At 37.5% G+C, this 16,190-nt stretch overlaps 1 protein-coding gene and 1 long non-coding RNA gene across 4 annotated transcripts in view; both read right to left on the bottom strand.

Moving 5' to 3' along the window:
- Window positions 1–72: 72 nt before the first annotated feature.
- cabp4 (calcium binding protein 4) overlaps window positions 73–16,190 on the bottom strand; it is a 29,157-nt gene continuing 13,039 nt past the window's right edge. For 2 of the 3 annotated variants that reach the window (XM_030138587.1, XM_030138603.1), the window contains 6 exons: window positions 11,642–11,672; window positions 11,127–11,270; window positions 4,091–4,200; window positions 3,533–3,559; window positions 1,692–1,839; window positions 73–274 (listed from right to left, as the gene is read on the bottom strand). In XM_030138587.1, the coding sequence (XP_029994447.1) occupies window positions 246–274; window positions 1,692–1,839; window positions 3,533–3,559; window positions 4,091–4,200; window positions 11,127–11,270; window positions 11,642–11,672 (489 nt within the window). In that variant the 3' untranslated portion in view covers window positions 73–245. The remainder of the gene's footprint in view (window positions 275–1,691; window positions 1,840–3,532; window positions 3,560–4,090; window positions 4,201–11,126; window positions 11,271–11,641; window positions 11,673–16,190) is intronic. The other variant, XM_030138596.1, reaches the window with a different exon arrangement.
- On the bottom strand, window positions 13,655–15,763 carry LOC115422337 (uncharacterized). The gene is made up of 2 exons (XR_003935832.1): window positions 14,368–15,763; window positions 13,655–14,336 (listed from the first exon to the last, which is right to left on the bottom strand). It is a non-coding gene; the product is annotated as an uncharacterized LOC115422337 (long non-coding RNA).

Here is a 16,190-nt window from a genome sequence, read left to right as displayed (position 1 = left end):
AAACCACAAGGGGGTGACAGCACAGCATTACCGCCATTTGTAAAAGTGTTTCATAACTCACCCTTTACCCTCTGCATTCAACCACATGTTTTATTATACAAAAAATATAAATATATATATATATCATATAAACTGTTTTCAGAAACATAGAGAAGGACTACAATAGCAAGAACAGATTCTCAATATGAACTCGTCCACAGCTGATGGATCCAGTGTTGTTTCCCTCCATCATCTTCCATCAGAGGTCATCTTGCAGAAAGCATCATAACAAATTCTGCAGAGGGAGACAGAGACGGCAGATGTATTGATAAGGACTAATGACACTCTAATATCATAAAAGGACAGCACAGGATGCAGCCACGTCATTATCAGGCCACATGAAATTACACTGGAAACTCAGCTCATGATGTGATGTAATGACAAAATGTTCCATTATAACCAAGTTAATGAAAAACGGAAGTGATGATTGAGTAATATATCAACAAAAACGGCAGTTAATAGGAAAAAATCCATGTAGCTGTATTATATTATCTCTGGTGAAATTCAGTCTATTTTTATTCATTGTTAATAAGTCCAACCAATACCCAGTTTGCAACCATTATCTCTTCTTGTAATCAATAATGTGAATACAACTAGCTATGTCCTGCCATTTCCATTATCAAGCATTCATCTGTCACTCCAAGCAAAGTAGTGATGTGTTCTATGAATGGGGAACAGCTGCACATGGCTTGAAGCAGATTTCACTGACTCTATCCAGTCAATCAGGGCTTTCCTTTACCCATTGTCTTCTTCAAGTTCTTTGCTCTGGACGACCACTGATTAGAGGTGTGAATCTATTGACTGACCAGGCTTAGATCAAGATTAACCCCCTAACATTAGCTCTTCAGGCGCTCATGTACAACATTTCTATAAAAAAGAAGGAGACCAGACAGAGCAGCAGCTCCGTCTTAGTCATCTGTGCCTGTCGGGCCAGGTGCCTGGTTGGATATTCTGGCCGTGTGATGGAACTGGACGGATACACTAAATCGCTGCCCTAGGGGGTAATTGATGATAATGAAGAGCACCTGCCTATTGATCCCTACTGAGACTGACACACCTATTCATATGTTCTGATAATTGTAATTGATTAAACTGCTGAGACAAGACAAACAGGATCACACCCCTAAGCCCTTTGTGCACTGCAGCATGTAATCGCACTCACATGTATAATGTGTTCACGGAACCTGTACATGTGCATATCATCATGCCTGTGCAGTGTTTTTATGAGTGTGTGCATAAATTGTGAAAGTCTCATCGCCTCTTTATTTGCTTCCAAGTCAACACGTGGTAATGTAATTTCTGCAAAGTCCTTGAGCTGTCCAACAGTGTGTTGTTTGTGTGTAACATGTGACAGCTGTCCAGGCATTTGTATTGATTGGTTTAATGCACTACTGATTAAATTGGATTGGTCCTTCCAACCAACCCACCTTGACGTATACCATCCTTACTTTCATCTCACCCCTGTCCTGCCTCATTTCTTACTCATTTTATCCGGTTGTTCCCTTCACCTCAGCTCATCCCTGGTAGATGTTGGCACCTGTCCGCTCTGTCCTTCCTCTTGTTCCCGTTTCCTTCCTGTACATGACCGACCCCACCACATCTGTGCTCTATCACCGCTGTTAATGAATTGTTTCAGCGCCCTCTGTTCTCACCGTCGAAGTCAATGGTACCATCTTTGTTGAGGTCAATGTCACCGAGGATCTCCTCCAGCTCGCCTTTCTTCAGCTTCTCCCCCAAGAGGGTTTTCATACCCTCCTTCAGCTCATCTAATGTGATCTTTCCGTCGCCGTCACAGTCAAACTAAACAGAGCAGAGATGATGTAGAACAAGAAGGTGTGAATAGAAACATGGAATGAGTGAACTGAGGTAAATGAATATGACAAAGAAGCTAAACTAGCAAATGTCTCTGAGCTAATGAGGAGGACGAGGATGGACAGATACACAGCACTATGAAATGATAATAGGCGGTGAAACAGAGACAGAATTAGAGCAAACTGACAATGCCTTTCACCTAAAAACAGACAAGAGGTTTAGAGGAAATACGATGCCAACTGTATTTAAATATGGTGGCAAATACTGATTTTAACATTCAAAATAAAACCACAAAATAACTGAACAAGCTCTCAGAAAGTCTGAAAACAGCTTGTCTGCAGACGGGGCAATGCTGACACTAAAGATGTTACTGTAAGTGAGAAAGACTTTAGAGGAAAGTATGAAGCTTAACTTGGATGAGTCAAAAATGAATTCCCATTTGTTCAGAGAGCATACTCTGAATCTTCCACTCAGACAGAGTTGAGAACAAATTAATTATTCTGTACAGAAGCATCAGAACATGTGAATTTATGACTTTTAACTGAATTATTCAGGATTTTAACAATGAGGAAACTGAACTGCAGAAAGTTTGAATAATGGTAGATGTGAAACTATGGTCTGAACATACACACCTCCTCTCTGAACAGACCAGCGTATTGTTTTCATACTTTTCATGCAGGGTAATGACTTTTTGGCTTATTGGACCAACAGGTTTTATTCTGTTAAATAACCCCAAAGGTTCAAGAAGAGGAAAAGAATACCAGTAGAATTCATAACAAATCAGACATAGGTTATTAAACTATTTCAATTATAGCTTTAAGCCGTGGTACATTTGCATTTTGAGATGTTTACATACATACAATACATCCTTTAACTACTAAATTAAAGTATTAATATTAAATTACATCCATAATTACAAAATAATTTCATGAAAGATTTTAATGTTGTTTACCATCACTTTATTTGCAGTTAAGGTTTCAGTTCATTATGCCATAAATAAGTGTCCACGTCAAGTTTCTTTTTCCATCCAATTTGGCCTTCATCATTCCATCCAATGAGTGTAATCAATGCACATCATTCCCATTCATATGGAGCAGAAAGCTGGTTCCGGAGGCTGTTATCACACATTCCTATCACTGATCACTGAATCTTTGCATTTCCTCAGCAGGATTCAAACCAGAGAAAAAGATATTAATGAGAGCCACCACAATGATGTCACCTGGATCAATGATAGGAATGTGTGATAACAGCCTCTTGAACCACAGTTGATGGTACATAGTTTTAGCCTGATGAACCGTATCATAGCAACTAAGCATAGCAACTACTTTTTCTCAAAAAACTGTATAAAATTTGCACCATTATACTTAGTTTTAATAACATAAATTAACTAAAATTATCTGAATGGCAGTCAAGTTGCTGCATAGGGTCCCTCAATTTCCAGCCGTGGCATATTAGTCTCTATAGCCTAATATATTTCCACTTACAGCCATTAAAGGCCCTTTATCATTGTTGTCTGTTCTGCAACATTAAAAAGCTATTATGCAGTAATGTGTTAAACAGCTGAACCCAGGTGTGTAAAGCTGTGTGTACAAATAACATCATGACCACTTTTGCTGTGCTTAGTCAGACACTACGTCACACCACAGGACCACAGGGGACAATCAAATCAGTGCTGGTGTACCTGCTTCTGTGCTGATGTCCAAGAGGTCTTCATAGTTAATGCAATGAGACAATGAAATGTTTCTCAGAAAATAGGAATTTCTATAAGGGTCAAAACACAGTAATGTGCCGTCTGAGAGCGACCTTTAATTGATTGCCATTCCAACATTTATTTCAATATAAAGTAACTCCTTGTTTTGGATAATCCCTTATGGTCCAACTAAAGCAAAAATTAATTCAAAAGTAAAAATGTGGGTCATTTAGCAACACTAATCTGTCAAGTTGTGTCTAAAATGTCCTGTCAGAGAGATTTCAAATATCATGTTTTGACCCATAAGCACAATTTTTCAACAGGGCAGGATATAAATATAGTGCTTATTTGAACAACCCAGGCGACATAGAGTAAAAACATCATTAATAAAAATATTTCTCTTTCCCTCGAGCCTCTGCATTCATTAGAATTGTTTTCAAGTATGCCTCATCTGTCTAAAGAAAGGCTGTGGTGCATATTTCAAAGCACTACCATTTACTCGTATCAGGGTACCTGCAGACCCCTGTACTTTGACTGGAGACCTCCTACCTGTTTGAAGGCACAACGGAGCTCCTTGAGCCCGACCATATGAGCAGTCTCAGCCAGCATCCTTGGCCCCATTAGCTCGCAGAAATCATCAAAGTCTACATGGCCACCCCCTGCAGAAACACCGGACACACACACACACACACACACACACACACACACACACACTGAGGTTAACACCAGAGGTTAACTCCTATGCCTCTGTGGAATGTATATAATGTATGAATTCACGCGTTAAGCATTCAGATGTGGATGCACCGCAAGGAAGATTGCACATACAAAGTAGCATTCATAGTAGATAATAGGATCCACATATGGAGTCAAAGAAATATTCAGATACTGGAAGATCCCTTATGCATGCATTCAGAGTAAACCCAAAATAGTACAGCCGTGGGCTGAGAGACCAAAACAATGACCTCAAAGATGTTAAGTTGTTCCCTAGACCTGCATGGAATGGCTGAGCTGCATGATAATTTTAATTAGAAGAAGCATGAACAATTTCAGTGCACTCAAAATACATTTCATCGACAGAAGCTGCAAACTATAGCCCCATTATTATATTTTAATGCAGTGGTTCCCAACCTTTTTTGGCTCGTGACCCCATTTTAACATCACAAATTTCTGCCGACCCCAGACATTGAAAACTGAGATATCGTTTTGCTAAAATTAATTTGTTTTTGATCATGCAATAATTTTCCATACTATGTTGCAAATAAATGTTAATTTTAGATGACATTTAGGTTATATAATATTATTATGGACGGAAGCAGAAAAGCAAGGTGTTGATTACTGCCCAAAGTGAGAATTTATTTTCCTTGGCCAGGATATGTACAGTCAGTCCAGCTTGGATTTACAAGGCTGACAATTAATACTGAACAAAAAATAACTCAAACTATGAATTATGAAAGAGCTGCAGCATCTGAAACCGACCACAATGAACATTTGAAAGATAAACAGTACCACAGTGCTTCAGTTTCAGCTTCACAGTTTGTCATGTCTTTTATGGATTGTGATCGTCTCTCTCAACTCACCATATATTTTTTTTATTAGTAAGTTTTTATTTTTATTTTTATCAATTACAAGAAATTTCAGGCGACCCCATTTGAATTCCAGGTGACCCCACGTGGTGCCCCGACCCCAAGGTTGAAAAACACTGTGTTAATGTATCTTAGGGGAAGGGGATTCCAAGAATAAACATGAAGTATATGATAGCAGTGTTAGGTGTGGATTCATAATCACAAATAAGAATCATACTATCTTAATTACCAATAACATCTTAAAAGAACACAAGGAACAAGGAGTTTAAGCACAGTTCACACCTGGCCTTTTCAGACATCGCACCATCTTGTCTGAAAAAAGTTAATGATTGTGTCCGCCACAAAGAAGCTCCAACAATACATTCATCTATGTGCTCATTATGTTTCCTTCAACCCAGTTAGAGCCAGTTTTGTTTGGTTTGATCCCCATGGTAATTATCAAAACAGTCAGATACAATAGGAAGACACACATTATTAGTTTGACAAAGAACAGCCTTATTTGATAGTGCAGACCAATAGGCTCGGCCTGTTTTCATTATCTGGGCCTTGGTGGATGTGAACGACAACTCCAATAAAGCCATGCGGTCACTCTGTGGTTCAGAAATTTAATCAGACCTCTGAGTCTCAGGACTGTTTGGGGGGGCATTAAACTACTCTTTGCGTGCATGAAAGCCACTTTCTGCTACTGCTGAATCATGAAACCAACGTCTAGAACTGTCATCTACTTGAAGCAAAAGACAACTTCTGGGAAATTAATATGATTTCTGACTTAGCAAGACTTAGCAAACGATTTTCATATTTGCCTGAAGGTGAGGTATATATTTTAGCTGACTGGCTTTACCAGTGTGAAATAGAGGTCTGGGAGGGATTTCTGATACTGCCTTGAAAAATTTTCTACCTTAAGTGGGTCAGTCTATAATCACTGAGAAGAAAAAATCTCCCAAAAGTCCTGGCATTATTATTTTTTAATTAATAGCGCAACACTAGTTATAGAAAAAGGACTGAATTTCATGGTATTAATAGCTATATCAGGATTACACCAATCTAAGAATTTGTGAATGAGGCCAATTCTTCCAGTGGATTTATTTAAACTATCAGGGAACACATTAATAATTTATGTGACAAACAGCAAAAATCTTATTACAGTGACAACCACCAGTTCTGATGTCTGTATTTTCTCTACTTTTTTTTCATAGCTAAGTCTGTAAAATGTGTGTGTTGATGTGAGTTTTAACTTGTTTTATAATTCTAGTTCAATAATTTGTTGAGATTTTAGAGTGAAAAGCATATCAGACACAATTTCTATGTTAGCACTATAACATCAGATGGAAAAGTCTCAGTATGTAAAAGGTTTATAATATTTACTCGTTAAAACAAATGTATAATTCTGACCACAATTCCAAAAAAGTTGAACTACTGTTTAATTTTGAAACTGATAGCTGCAACACATCTCCACATGTTATGACAGAGTTTCGTTTACCACTGTGTAGCATCCCCTCTTTAAATGATAGTCTGTAAACATCTGGGACCTGATGAGAACAGTTGCAGGAGTTTCTTGTCCGATACAGGATTCTTGCTTCTCAGTAGTCCTGGGTCTTCTTTATTGCATTTTTAATTTCATGTTGCGCCAAATGTTTTCAGTTGACAAAAAAATCTAGACTGCAGGTAGGAGGACAGTTCAGCACCCTCTACAGGACTCTACTACTCTTACTACTACAGATCCTTACTGTAGTAACTGATACACTATGTGGTTCAACACGGTTTTGCTGAAATATAAGACACATTACCTATAAAAGAGGTCATCTGGATGATAGCATATGTGTCTCTAAAACCTCTATATGCCTTTCACTGCTGATGGAGCCTTTCCAAATATGCAAGACGCCCATTCCATTGGCATTGACACAGTCCCACCCTCGTCTTAATGCAGTACTTCCTGAGGGCCTGAAGATCACAGGCATGCAATACTAATCTTCGACTTTGTTCCTTGCCTCCTGAGTCTCAGAACATTTTTATCATATTAAGTACTGAAGATAAGGATATATTCAAAGTCTTTGCAACTTTACATTGAGGAACATTATTCTGAAATTGTTCCACAATTCGTAAACACAATCAATCCATCTTCACCTCTGTGGGTGGAGAGAGGGAAGTCCAGGCTTCTCGACATGGGTAAGTGGAAGAGGATGGATGGATAGATGGGTGCTTGGGTGGGTAGATAGATAGATAGATAGATAGATAGATAGATAGATAGATAGATAGATAGATAGATAGATAGATAGATAGATAGATAGATAGATAGATAGATAGATAGATAGATAGATAGATAGATAGATAGATAGATAGATAGATAGATAGATAGATAGATAGATAGATAGATAGATAGATGGGTGGGTGGATGGATGGATGGACGGATGGATGGAAAATGTCCCCCCTTTCTCTTTAGTACCACTTTCTTTTCCAGCTTTTGTTCCACTTGCCCTAACTTTGTAGAGGTATGTTACTGCAATCAAAGTCAAAATTATGTTTGTTTTTTTTTCTCTTAATTTAAACATTTTGATTGTGAATAAAATGTGGGTTTATGACATTTGCAAATCATTCCATTCTGTTTTTACCTACATTTTGCATTTTTTGTCCCACCTTTTTGTGGGAATAGGAGTTGTAAAGGGGATTTCTTTTCTTTTGAGTTGTTCTTATTTTATTTTAACTTTTACCTGTACATACTTGTTGTATTGTTGTGATTCTATTCTATTCTATTCTATTCTATTCTATTCTATTCTATTCTATTCTATTCTATTCTATTCTATTCTATTCTATTCTAAATTGCATATAAAAAAATACACAAATGGATGTACATACATGGTGCTCAAGGTGTGACTTGAGTGAAAGTTTTGCAGCTGTAATGGTGCCATTATCAGCTGGAAAAGTTTGACTAAAGTATGAGTTTATAAACATTTTCGTGTATGTCAGCCTGAGGTATCTGGTGCTTTTGGGAGAGTGTGTATCTGGAATGCAGCTCAGGTACTTTTTGCTTCCGTCTCAATCAGATGAGGACATTTACATGAGGTGAGAGCAGCTCATTCAGCTGTGGGTTTCATGGTTGTTGTTGTTGTCATTCTAACCATTTATTTCAATAATTTACATGCGGGACAGCAGGTGACACCAATTAACTAGCTGGTAGGACTGAAAGCCAGCTGCACTTAGGTCCCTGAGGATCACAGCTGAGATTCACTTCCTTACAGTATTCAATATGATGGAAGTGTTTTGTATCCAAACCATTACACTACAGTCCCATGGTATGGTCCAGTGTTTCACTCATTATCTGTGTTACTGTCCTGAGGGCTCAACTCTAGGTTACCCATGTGACTGTAAGTGATTTTTAATGATTACTGACCAATCAGCCCAGACCTTTCGTACCACATTTTCATTTTATTGTTATTTCTGCCTCCATCCTTACACTCTGGTGGTGAAAAATACTTTTTTCACTGTAGTGGTAACATAAAATTCAGCCATTAAAACCCTTTATAAGCACAAGAAGCATCTGGTCAACAGTTGAAGATTAAATGTGCAATACTTGGTAGTATCTAGCACTGAGGTTTTAGACTGTAGTGCTCTGTAATCAATTCATCCTGACCCACAGTGGCCTTGGAGCTAGTTTTCCATTCATCTATTGTAAATGTGTAAGTTGCAGTGATTGATAGTTTTTAGTCTCATTTGGCAAAAATTTCAAACATTATATTTCAACATATTGTAATTCAAGTGATTTGAGAGCATATGAAACTTCTGCATCTACTCTTTACATGCATTTTCAGGTTGTGAAAAATCTACCCAGTGATGCAACTGATTTCATCTAATCACATCCGTATTCACACAGGAATGAATTTTAGGGAGGATTGACAGTTATAATCACCAATTATTGATCACATTCAGTCACATGTGACTGAATTCAGTCACATGTGACTGAATGTGGACATGACTTCATGTCTTGACGTAGATGCTTGGAAATGTTGCCTCATTTTTCCATAACAGTATGTCATCTGCATTACATTTAGATTTAGACTGAGAGGTGGGAGCTGCAGAAGGATGGTGTGTATTTTATAATTCTAGCATTTTTTCCACGTGATATAGACAGACAGACAGACAGACAGACAGACAGATAGACAGACAGACAGACAGACAGACAGACAGACAGACAGACAGACAGACAGACAGACAGACAGATAGATAGATAGATAGATAGATAGATAGATAGATAGATAGATAGATAGATAGATAGATAGATAGATAGATAGATAGATAGATAGATAGATAGATAGATAGATAGATGGATGGATGGATGGATGGATGGATGGATGGATGGATGGATGGATGGATGGATGGATGGATGGATGGATGGACTTAATTTATCCCAAGATGTGAAAATACAGTGTAGCAGCAGCATGATACACATTCACTAACAATATAATACCACAGCAAACATGAGCAAAGAGAAATCTAACATAAGAGCAAACACTATACACTGTAAACTAATAAATTTGAAGTATAATAAGATCTGGGTAGAATCTTGATAATAACTGTGATGTGCTGAAAAATAACTGTAATGTGCTGAGATAGAACTGTCTCCAAGCTTTGGGGGGATATTAACTCTGCTTTACGCTCAGGCAACAGAAGGTGATGCTAATGGACCTTAATGCTTGATGAAGAGGTTGTTCTGAGCTATTGTAGAAACACTGGTATAACATAGATTTAACTCTAAATACAAACCACTCATTCTCTGCCAACGAGAAAAGGGGATTCTCATTTTCAGGCAAATATATATGACTGAAAACTCAACAATTAATATCAAATCCAGTTTCTGTTCTTATATCCCCTCTAAATCTGAGGTTTCAAGTTTTTGTAAATTAAGATTAAAACCACTTCTCACTTCTATAAGGACCATCTTCCAAAATAAATACAAAAAACAATACAATATAACATAACAACAAAAAATGAGAAAACCAGGCTAGCAGCTGTCTCTAGGTCTAAATAATACAGAACTTCAGAGAGTATTCAAACCATATCCTATGCTAAAATAGTTCCCTATTTTCAGCATCACTGACAGGTGATGAGTGTGCTGTTGCACCTATATCTGCACCCACTAGCAAACTCTGTACGGTGCACTGTAGTAGCACACCCTGTGGGACACTCCTACCTCACCACAGCAAGGTGTAAAATTAGATTAAATGGTTTTAGTCATTAAAAACAATACAGTTTGCTGTTTTTAGTTCCTCTCTGTAGCTCTGCACCCTGCGTTCTGCTGTGGTCTCATCTGATTGAATACTATGTACATAACTAGACCATAGGTAACACCGCAGGAATATTGGTGCAAACATAATGCATGATACTGGGTGACAACACCATGTCTTATTTAGGACATTATAAAAACATCAAATAGTAATATGCTCCATTTGACTAAGTTTTGTTGGTCCACTAAAAGTTAACTTAGTTTTGACTAATGAGAAAGGTCTTGCACTGGTAGGTGTTGAAGTAACAAGTTCTTTGAGCTTCAGCCTGAATTCACTAAATCAATGCAGGAGGGAGTCTACTTAAAATTTAAACACCAACCACCCACATATATTCACACCTGAACACACTTGAATATTCAGAAAACACAAGTAAAGAAAGTTAACCAGAGGCAGGAAAGTTAGGTCTGAACTAAACACACTTCTCCATGCAGACTCACACTCATACACCTCTGCACCTGCAGTGTTGGGGCCATTAATCAGTCTGCTAAAACATCTCAAATGTCCCCAGCTTCAAAGACAAATATCACTTCCTTGTGAACTTGCAGAAAAGAGCTTCGTGTATGCAAACGCATGTGTTTGTGCAACACAAAGAGACATTACTCATGTACTCACACCTGCTCACTTCAGAAGGATACATCAATCATGCACACACACGATGTATAACCACTGAAGAAAAAGAAAAAAAAACATGCATACATACAGTATATGCAGGTGAATACACACATTTCATTTTGATTTGCTGGATGATTTCGATGAGCTCCATCTCTGTAGGCATGTAGCCCATGGTCCTCATGCAGTCTGCGATGTCTTTGTAATGTATGAAGCCATCCGCATCATAATCAAATTCCTTAAAGGCCTCTTGCAGTTCTGACAAAGACAAACAAACCACAGCAGTTGCAACAAACCATAAAATAGGATGAAAATGATGTTTTCTCTGAGATGAGCATATGCATGCAGACTGCACACAAACTGAAGGAAGATTAACTTGTCTGTAAATGGTTGATTTTAGCTCACAGGAATGCAGGAAGCTCTAGAAAATGATTTAATGTAGTTTTGATTGATTTTGAGTGACTAGCAAACAGCATTTAAAGGCAATCGAAGAAAGCTCCTACATGCATCTCTTACATGAGCCATACTGAGAAGCAACTTTGAAAAATATCAATGTGATTGATAAAGCTGTGCAATTGACTTTTAATTTACCATGCACCTACATCCTAATTACACAACCAGCATCTTACCATCCAGCTCCTCTGGCATTAGCTCCCTCTCCTGTGTGAAAAGCATAAAAGGAGAGACAGTGGAAATAATTACAAGACAGCATCAGTGTATACGGTGGAAAATCAGGATGGCTTAAAACAGAAAATTCTCAAGAGAAATACCCCAGTGATAATCTGTTTTTGACTACCAAATTAGAATAACATGCATATCATGTCAACACCGCCGCATGCTGACAGTACACCCTAATGGGATTTCACCCAGCGACATGTCTTTCTAATTTGCAAAATGACACAATACAGCACACTCCTACAGTCACATTTACACGCACACATTACATCCAGAGGAGCGACACTGCATAAGCTGTGTGCATACAAATACACGCCCACGCAAAACCATATGACAGTGAGATACACAAACTCTGCACTGTCACAAAGAAATGCAGAACAAACGGACACCATGATACAAATACATAAAACATATGCACTTGACATAAGGGATGCAATTTGCATATGACCTGTCTGTTCAACATTCAACATTCACTACCTTGTTTTAACATTTAGTCAGGGTGCTTCTTCCTTTCACTTCTCTCTTGCATTGTCAGAAAAGTTTAGGTGCTGTGAATTGAAATTTCATATTGTCAGCTTAAGTACATAATTGCTTTTGATAAAACTGACATATAAGTACAGAACTAAAGTAGCAATATGTTAATGGCTCCATTAGTTGCAGACAGCAAATCTTGATAGAACATATTATGTGTTCAAATTGCAGCAAAATGTTTGCTTATATATGCAGTGTAAGATGCTTTAGTAGTTTAAACAAATGTATAATTAATTAGCAAATGTACAGACACACATTTATTTTACATATGAAATGATAATATATTACTACAACATTAAATCAAGCTTAAAGCGGTGATTAAATGAGACTACTCTTGTTTAAATGGAGATCGTGACTTCAGAGCTCGCTAACATTGTTGCACGGATACATCATCACATCCACAGGGGAGTATGAAAACATGCAAACTCAGTCATCTTAGTATAGAGCAACTCAGTCTGACGTATGGAGATACTGCTCTGCACAAAGATGCTGTAAGCCTGAGGATCTTTAAGTTCAAAGAAACCAGCTTGACACATAAGCTTATATAGACTGATTGCTGCAAATTTGCCGCTGGTTTCTCTCTCTTCACTTTCACACAGTACGGAAACATAATGAGTTAAAATATTATGTTTAATAAACTTCTGTTGTCCATGCACAGTATTGGTGTATTCCCTGAATATTTATGATATTGTGGGCTTTGGTTTCATTCAGTCATTTCATTACAGGGGTGATTTTTTGCAGTTTTCACCTTTCTGGATTGTATTACTGGCTTTATAATTATAAATGACAATAGAAGTAAACTACATCATATTAAGAAAGGAGGTCATTGAAAGTGAAAATACTTAATACACATATTTCACATTGAGGAAGTGCACCAAATTTTTACTTTGATCTCAGTCTGTTTAATGCTAAAACTCCGCCTACATTTGTACATTTAGATGTTCATGCAGGACCTTGCCATTCTGATCGAGTTGCACATATTGAATTACTGTTGCTTTCACTAAGGGAAATGGGTTGAACGCTGTTTCAGCCTTCAGTTGGTCTTCATTTACTGCTGAAAAATGAGAGATAAAAAGGCAAATCTGAGCAGTGCTGGAACTATGTAAAGAGAAGTGCAATATTTTTCTCTCCTAATACGTGTTGGCACTCAGGGTGCTTTATACATAAATCATACAAGGTCATCCTGTTGAAGTGCACAATAGCTTCAGGAAAAGGAGAGGCCCCCATAGTTTATTTGGAAGCTTCTCTGCATGGCAGGCGTTCAAATGATTATTCACTGTGTAATATTGCCAACAAAGTTGAAGCACAAATGCAATGCCAAGTTGCAATTGCATCAAGAGATATCCTCTTATGTAAGCACCCTGACTCAAAATGCGAAAACACTTAAGATTTTGTATAGAAATGTAAAAGTTTTGAGGTGATTTTTTTTTTTTTTAAATGCTGTTGTACAAACATGTCCTGCTGCCAGAGTATGCACCTCTGTTTACTCTGCAAAGGATCCTCCAGCCTACAAGGGCATATTTAGATAGCAAGGTCAACGCATTAATTGGATTTTTTTCATCCAGAAAGGATTAGAACGGCATGCTACCGAGACTCTCAATTCATCCGTCAGAATGTGCCCATTAACAGTTAATTTCATTCTGTCTGCCTTCACATGGCCCATTGAACAGCCTCCTGCTTTATAAGCATGACACATTGACAGGTATCAGAGGAACGTGATGCACACAAACATAGGGTCCTCCATCTGAAAAGGTACTTTAGCCATTTATAGTGGATATTCATGTCTGATGACTGCTATCTGTTTTACTTCTCATTTGTCTGTCTTTCCACAGCGGCTTTATCTGACATGTGAATGCATCAAATGTTCTTCTGCGGCACTTTGTCTCTCTGTCTCTTCTTCAGTTGGATTTAATGAGGGCTGACAGCGAACCTTGCTGAAGGGGTTATTAATACTTGTGTTGAGGCAAGGATTAGGAAGGCTGCAGGACGGATGGCCGCTTGATCTGCCCCTGACTCAGGGCAGCCGCCAAATAAATGTGTCAGTCCGCTCCATGGATACGATGCAGCCCTCTCTGCTTGGCTGGTAGTGAACATAAACCAGGCACTGTTACAGAAGAGCTCATTCGTAGCTGGTGAGGTCGGAGAGTACGTCAGCAGAGGAGTTTCCCAAGGTCATTGTGAAATAGCTTTAATTTCCTTTAAAGCCCTATAAAACAATCAAACTGTGCCATTAGTAATTAAGATGTATAGCTATGAAACATCATTAAAAGGTTCATGGACACAATTCCCCTTGGCGTGGATTTTACCATTATCTTTCCCTGTAAATCCTCCTCCTGTGATGATGAAGCTCTTTGAAAAGCCTTTCATTTGGCTTTAAATAGCAGGTTTCCTCAGGCTCACAATGCTCGAAATGTATATCTGTTATGAAAAATATATTATATCTTGTGAAAAGTCATGACATAAACATTTCTAGTGTGGAATAAAACACCACTAAAACTTATGTCATTGATAAGATCCCTATTGCATAGTCATAAAACGAAAAAAGGTATTAGTTCATATTTTCCATGGGTTTGTCATGATACACATATTTTTTTGTTTTGCAGTTATTCTTTGAAGAAAAATTGGGGTAGCAAGGTGCTATTTAACAAGATCTTTTAGTGACTCATTTTCAACTGTCATTTTCACAAATATTTTGTAATACCTTGTTCAGTCTGAGAACAGCTGTAAACAGATCCAAGGCATTAACTTTACTAAAAATACACTTTTAAGGGAAAATGGTCCAGTGTTCAAGAAGAAATATATCATTTCTGAAGTGGAATTGAAAGAAGGGTGTTTTGTAGGTTATGCAATACGGTCCGATAAATTCCTGTTTGAATGCAACAGTATTGATTCTCTGTGGTTTTGTTCTTCCTCTTCTATGACCAGCTTGTAATCAGGCCAAGTGCAGACTGTCACTTGCAAAACACCAAGATATGTGTATCATTTTATACGACAGATATTGATTTATAAATTGATTTTGTCATGCTTAAAAATCAATTTAGTTTTTATTTAAGCTCCAACTCATCCTTAATGGTGCGATGAGGGAGCTTTAGAAACATAAATTAACACATAATATTCATCATGACCATCACACTCGGCAGTTTTTACCTCATAAATTGATTATGTCAACCTGGAAAATCCAAGAATCCACCATTAATATAAGCAACATGTCCTGTAACACTGTAAAATGAATGATGCTCTTGTATTTTACTGTGTAGAACCTGTTCCCTTATGTGATGTAGAGAAAGTGAGTGCTCAGTCCTGCAAAAGTTTCCACATTGACAATCTAAGATAAATACAGTTTGATACACTACCTGATCCAAATAAATAAAGGTAAGGTCATTCCACTGGATAATTACAGCAGAGATCAATATATTTCAGTTGCACACAAGTTCTTTAACTTTTTAACTGATGCAGGGAGTAGATTCTCATTTCTTAACCCATAAAGACCCAGTGCTACTTTTCTGGCAGTTCCCAAATGAATTTTCTCTCTATTTAACCTTTCTTAAGTGATTTATCACCATGTATTGTTATGTTATCCTCTGTATTTTGCATTTTTCACTGTAAATCATTTATTTTCCTATATTTAATTTCCTATATTTAATTTAGATGTTGAAGAAAACTCGGAGTAAATCCAAAGGTTATTATATCAAAACAGAGAAAAGTGAAGAAAAAAATGACTTTTTCAGGAAAATATATCATGAATTGAACATAAAACAAGCATCTCCATCCACTGTCATTGATCAAACTCCATGGGTTTTACTGGTGAATCAATGTTGTAGAAGATGACGGTGTTTCCACATTCCCTCCGGAGCCTCTGAACATCCAAGTAGCTCATATCTGATCACCATGAAATGATGAAAAACTACATTTTACTCCAATTATTTACATATATTGATAGGCTTAGTGGATCAACAGGTATTAACCCTTTCA

This window comes from Sphaeramia orbicularis, chromosome 1 (assembly GCF_902148855.1).
Source record: "Sphaeramia orbicularis chromosome 1, fSphaOr1.1, whole genome shotgun sequence".
NCBI classification, from domain to species: Eukaryota; Metazoa; Chordata; class Actinopteri; order Kurtiformes; family Apogonidae; genus Sphaeramia; species Sphaeramia orbicularis.
This window is presented reverse-complemented; position numbering and strand designations above follow the sequence as displayed.